Raw genomic sequence first — 6,357 nt, 5'->3', positions numbered from 1 at the left:
TATTAAAACAATTCATCAATCACACTATGAAAAACAGTAAATAGTAGCCTAGCCTTTGTAATTAGCCAACCGAGCGAAACAGTAGGCTATTATAACAAAAACACATAAAAACTAAAACAAACATGAGAACATGTGATAAATAAAAGTATAGTTAACAAATATTTTTAATATATAAACCATAAATGTCAAAATGACTTCCTTGGAACGACCCTTCGTGTATCGTCACCAGCAAAAAAAAATAAAAAGGGACAAAAGAATGTTCCGTTTATCATGCATGACGTCACAATGTTGTTTCTATTGACAAGTTCAGTGTGTGTGTGTGTGTGCGTGTGTGAATCTTCATGTCTACAAGTGCGCTTGAGCGTGAGGCTTTCGACATCACCTCCAGACTGGGATATTTATGCTTTGAAGATGATGGAAGAGCAACCAGAAGCTTCAGAAGAGCAACAGGCTTCTTATATAGCAGCCACTCTGGAGAAAAGCCCAAAAGGCAATCTATCCAACATCCATATAGAAATAACATAAAAAAAAGCCTAAAATCATAATAAATAATCTTGTTTTATATTGAAATAATCTTGTTTTTAACTAGGCCTATATGCCCTGTTTCACAGACAAAACGTAAGGCTATCCTGGACTAAAATGCATTTTTGAGTTTTATCTGAAAGCAACTTGCACTGATATAGATAAGCCTACATTAAAATATGCCAGTGCTATATTGTTTTTTCTCAAAATGCACACAAGTAATGTTTTGTTTTAATGTACATTTATAAAAGCTACTTAAATGTCCTAATTTAACTATAAGGTATAATCCGGTCTTAATCTAAGCCTAATCTGTGAAACCACAGCGGCCAGTTAGCCACTAAATTAAGACTTGAAATTGTTAGGCCTAATGACCTTTATTTTGTGCTTTTCATTTTTAGTCGTAATTTTGTTTCCTGCAACAATAAAGTCTAAGCTCTGTGTTTTAATTATATTTCTAACCCATTTATTTATTCAGAAAAACAAACAAAAGTAAAGAAGAAGAAAGGCATCTGTTCATTCTTCCAGAGAATATGTCACCGAGGCAACAAAGTGGCACCACAGCCCGCCACAGAGACAGAAGATCCCCAGCCAGGTCCATCCGGTGTCACGTCCACGCCTGACATAGGTCTCATTGCCCTATTACTCTGGTTCATGTCAATTCTGTCTTTATTTTCAGTTTTATTATTGCTTGACAGATGTCCCTCGGTAAGATAGAACTACGTGTTGTTAATATCCACATTCTTCAGATGAATAATTATTCTAACCATAAAGTCACAAGCTTATACAGAGTTCATGTACGACTATCAAAGAAACAAGCATTATAATATATTAATGTGCTTTGTGTATGTTTTTTCCCAGTTCTATTTGACTCCCTTTATAGAGTGGGAGAGAAACTGGGAGAAGGATCCTCTGGCACTGTGTTTAAGGGGACTCGCAAATCTGATGGCAAGAAGGTAGATGCTCAACCATCCTTTTATCTGTCCATTATATTTTGTGAACTTCGAAGTTATATATCAGTATCCTGTACAAAACTTGTGTAAAATCTTTACATTCAGGATTGTAATTACATTTGATTACATTTCAAAGCCAGAAGATTTGCTATGATTAATTCACCATATTTATTCTCATTTTCAGGTCGCTATCAAATGTTTCCCTAAGAGCACAGTGGATCGTTATATTTTGATTGTAAGTTGGTGAGACTATATCTAATGACATGTAATCTAAATTCATGTTTACTCTTATTTAAACAGTGAGAGAAATCATGCATACACGTAGTCAGCTAATCTTTTGAGGAATACTTCTCTAGCCTGGGTATTCCCAGCCTCTGCTTCAGGAAGTGGCTCTAAATCTGCTGGTGAAAGAACCTCAGATAAGCCCCTACATTGTCCAGATGCTGGACTGGTTTGAAGAGGCAGAGCGACACATCCTCGTCATGGAATATCCACATCCTTGTATGACCTTGGACGAATTCGTGATTCACAACAGATATCCACTGAAGGAAAAAGTGACACGTGGCTTGATGCTTCAAGCATTGCTCGCAGCAAATCAGTGTATAAACCGAGGTGTCTTCCACCATGACATCCATTCAAGTAACATTCTGGTCAATACAAAGACACGGGAGATCAAATTAATAGACTTTGGCATTGGTCTGCATATTACTAATCCAGGTAAGTTGGTTTTTGGCGTTACCATTAGCCCTGAAATTGTCAGTCTTGTGTATAGTGACTTATTAATCATATAATTAATCGAAAAAAAGTGCTTTTTTTTTTGCTTTTTTTTTTTTATAGAAAACAAAACCGAAGCTGTCTCAGAAACAGTCAGGTCTCTGGGTTTCATGCTGTTCCAGTTAGTGAATGGCAATCCCAGTTTAACCAAAGGTAAGACTACGGCAAAAACAAACACATAATGCCAAAAGCAATAGCATTGTTAAACACAAACATAAAGCACAATCTTCTCACCAAATGCAACTAAAAAAGTGACAGAACTGAAAATGATTGGTGTATAAGTAAAATTCAAATAATAAATGAGCTAAACATAGGAGAGCGCCTATGTTCATATTGTTTTACATACAACAAACTTTAGTGTTTTGCATGGTCATAAAGAATGTGCATGACTGACCATGTCTCTCATGAAAACATGTGCAGAATCCCAGGATTTCATGAACCAGTTTCTTGGTACGCCAGGGGAGACATCAACGTTGGAACAGCTTTTACAACATAAATGGTTTAAGCGGGAAAAATGGTGGAGAAAATTATTCAGGAGGTAGTGTAACATACTATTTGAGGGAAGACAGATAAAAATAAAACTACATTGAAATCTGGTGTAGTGGGACTTTAAAATATGTACTTATTTTTAAACATTGCAAATATTTTTTGCATTCAGCAGATGATCCAAAAACTCCAGTGAGGAAGAGCAGATTACAAGCCATTTATCAGACAGTCTGACCGGAGGAGCACATTTTTTGTAAAGTAGGGCAGAGTGAAACTCTGATTATTCTCATTTAAATAATGACAAATGAAAGACCATTCTAGAAATTCTTGAAAAACATACAGCACAACCAGTGTAGCATGATTCGCAAAAGAATTACTGTTATGAGCCAGTTCTTTTTTAATTCATGGAAAACATACGACACAGCCAGTATAGTCTGATTCATGAACGAATGACTCTTTTGAGCCAGTTCTTTTTAATTGATCAAACACACACAGTGCAACGTATGTACGGTAGTCTAAATCACAAATGAATGAATCTTCTGAGCCAGTTTTATTTTTCAATTAATGGAAAACATACAGCGCAACCAGCAGTACAGTCTGATTCATGAACGAATGACTCTTTTGAGCCAGTTCTTTTTAATTGAATGAAAAACATACACAGACAGACCAGTGTAGTCAAATTCATGACCTCAAGGCTACATTATTGCACTGCATTACTTTGTGGTTGCCCTGAAAATGAAGTCTAGTTGCTCCAAAAAGTTCTTACAAGAACCAAAAAGTTTTTCTCTGTCAACACTGCACTGGGTTCGTATTAAGCATCGTATACATTTTAAAATCTTGCAGATTAGACTATTTTTAAGTGAGTTATTGCATTACAGTGCTTCATATTCATTGCGGTTTCATAATTCTGGCCTGTTTATAATACCTAGAATATATAAAATCGACCATGGGCAGTACTTCTTTTCCTATTTAGTGCCCGAACTCTGGTCTTTCACTCTGTCTTGTTACATCGAAAGTGGAATGGCATCTAGTCTTGTCTGTCTGTCTCTTCTTTATCTGAGGTTACCTTTAGTCATCCAGATCTGGTCCGTTTCCAGAACAGATGGTGGACCACGACGCAACCCTGAATGAAGACCACAACTAGACAAGCCCTCGGCACAGATCTTCAGCAAAGACCAAGAACCAGACAAGTCCTCAGCACAGCCCCTATGCCAGGACCAGAAGACCATTTCGTCATGCTTTACAATAATTTATATGACCTTCCATAATTTGACTTATGATGCAGCCTGGAATCATAATCACACCCATGTTTGTTCATTTGGCCAGAGGAGAACTGGCCCCCTGACTGAGCCTGGTTTTTCCCAAGGAATTTTCTCTCCATTTCTGTCACCTGATGGAGTTTGGGTTCCTTGCCACTGTCGCCTCTGGCTTGCTTTGTTGGGGGACACTTAATATCCAGGAATATTATGGATTTGACTGCACTGACACTATTGAATGTGAACAGAATTATTTCTTGATATTTCTTGATAACAGACCGCTGCTAAGTATAACACACTGTTGCCATGAAAAACAGAGCGTTGCCATGGACACGGTGTTCTTTAGTGGAATCAATACAATCGTTTTTAAATCAATAAATCCTTTTTAAATCCATATTCTGTGTCAAATTATTGATTTATTTGGTAGGTAGTCATGTAATAAGCGGGATAATGTAGAGTGAGGCGGTTGTTATAGTCAATACAACCCCTTCAGGCTGATTCAAGACCCCTCCGCCTGTCAGGGTTGTATTCGCTATAACAACCGCCTCACTCTACATTATCCCTTACGTATATCACTGTAAAGCTGCTTTGAAACAACCTATTAAATAAGTACTATATAAATAAAGGTGACTAGTCTAATTTGTGAACAAATAGCTCTAAGGAGCCGGTTCTTTTTAATGAATCAGAAACGTACAGCGTGACCATGTCTGTTTTGAAAAGGAATGATTCTTATGAGCCGAGTTTTTTTTAATTTGTCGAAACACACAGTGTGTAGGCTAATTCCCCATTACTGATAAAGTTCTTTCAGTAAATTATATGTAAAAAAACTTTTTGAATATTAATTTCTACATTAATTAAAAAACAGGAATGAGTTGGGTTACTGAATTAAGAGGTGTTCAGCAGAGGTGGGCAGTAACAAAGTAGGCCTGCATTTACTTGAGTACTGTACTTATACACTTTTTGAGTATATGTACTTTACTTGTGTCACGGGGTGACAAATAATCCCCGGAACTAATCCCATCAGAGAAGTGTTCCCGCCGGGGCACTTTTAGTGTAACACTGTCCCCGGGCTTGTGTGTGCGTCTGTCGTCATGACAACTAAACGGCAGATTGACAACAGGTGTGGGGACTTTACTTTGAGTGTTTGATTGAGGCCACGCCAGCATTTTGAGAGGATAAAACACAAGGGGAAGAGAAGGCTGGTGTTGTTCCTCCTCCGTTGATCTGGAGTGTTCTCTCTCCGCGTTGTGTGGTTGTTTCTTTGTCTTCCCCCGGCGATCTGGTGTGGTTCTCTCCCGTTGGGAAATGTTTGTGGAGTGTTGCAGCTGAAGGACCATCGTGAAAGAAGAGGAGTGTTGCTTGTGGGATCCGAGGGCAGTTGTGAAGAGTGGAATTCGCCGTCTGGACTGGGAAAGACCTCCCCCTCGGCCATTGAAACCAGCGAAGTGAAGCCGCTTGTAGTGGTGAGGAAATTATTCACCGCATCTGTCCCAACTCTGACTATCATCGGCTCTTCAGATCGAGACCTCTGGGTGAGTGTTGGCCTTACTTTGCACTTGAAGAATGGATTTGTAGTGCTGAAATTGACGTTTCCCATCACGTTGCATGTTTGGAATTGGACTGTCGTGTGTGTGTGGAAGATTTACCTTTTATCGCCGTGCACTCCCCATGTGTTATGCTGGTCTACCGTCCATCATAAGAGTCTAGCAAGATCGATTGCAGTCACCTGTTGGATGTCAGAAGGAAAAGCCCCTGTGCGCACACTACACGTGAGAACTGTTTTCCTCTGCTTGAAGTTTATGCTGTCTGTCCCAGTGAGAACCCTGCTCAGCTTATGACTCTGTCTCCTGCCACCCTTGTGAGAGCTGTTCACCTCCATTCGAAGTGTTGATTCCGTCTGTTCCAGTGAACGGCGCTCAGCTTGTGACTGTGTCCCCTGCAACACACGTGAGAACTGTTTACCTCTGCTTGAAGTTTGTGTGCTGTCTGCCCCAGTGAAAGCCCTGCTCAGCTTATGACTCTGTCTCCTACCACCAATGTGAGAGCTGTTCACCTCTATTTTGAAGTGTTGATTCCGTCTGTTCCAGCGAACGTCGCTCAGCTTGTGACTTTGTCCCCTGCAACACACGTGAGAACTGTTTACCTCTGCTTGAAGTCTGTGTGCTGTCTGCCCCAGTGAAAGCCCTGCTCAGCTTATGACTCTGTCTCCTGCCACCAACGTGAGAGCTGTTCACCTCTATTTTGAAGTGTTGATTCCGTCTGTTCCAGCGAACGTCGCTCAGCTTGTGACTTTGTCCCCTGCAACACACGTGAGAACTGTTTACCTCTGCTTGAAGTCTGTGTGCTGTCTGCCCCAGTGAAAGCCCTGC

At 39.8% G+C, this 6,357-nt stretch overlaps 1 protein-coding gene across 3 annotated transcripts; it reads left to right on the top strand.

The window, feature by feature from the left end:
• Nucleotides 1–273: 273 nt before the first annotated feature.
• LOC306997256 (serine/threonine-protein kinase pim-2-like) lies at nucleotides 274–4,381 on the top strand. 3 transcript variants are annotated; one of them, XM_079610480.1, is made up of 8 exons: nucleotides 274–490; nucleotides 998–1,147; nucleotides 1,381–1,475; nucleotides 1,657–1,707; nucleotides 1,829–2,189; nucleotides 2,310–2,399; nucleotides 2,667–2,784; nucleotides 2,908–2,990. In XM_079610480.1, exons 1-8 carry the CDS (start codon nucleotides 286–288, stop codon nucleotides 2,909–2,911), a joined length of 1,074 nt encoding a protein of 357 aa, XP_079466606.1. In that variant the 5' UTR covers nucleotides 274–285; the 3' UTR covers nucleotides 2,912–2,990. The 3 variants fall into 3 exon arrangements, with proteins under 3 accessions (XP_079466606.1, XP_079466608.1, XP_079466607.1); XM_079610481.1 differs by lacking the exon at nucleotides 2,908–2,990 and adding an exon at nucleotides 3,794–4,381 and having other exon boundaries at nucleotides 332–490; XM_079610482.1 differs by lacking the exons at nucleotides 2,667–2,784; nucleotides 2,908–2,990 and adding an exon at nucleotides 3,794–4,381 and having other exon boundaries at nucleotides 283–490.
• Nucleotides 4,382–6,357: the final 1,976 nt, after the last annotated feature.

Source organism: Phoxinus phoxinus (assembly GCF_949152265.1).
Source record: "Phoxinus phoxinus genome assembly, chromosome: 4".
Classification (NCBI taxonomy): domain Eukaryota; kingdom Metazoa; phylum Chordata; class Actinopteri; order Cypriniformes; family Leuciscidae; genus Phoxinus; species Phoxinus phoxinus.
This window is presented reverse-complemented; position numbering and strand designations above follow the sequence as displayed.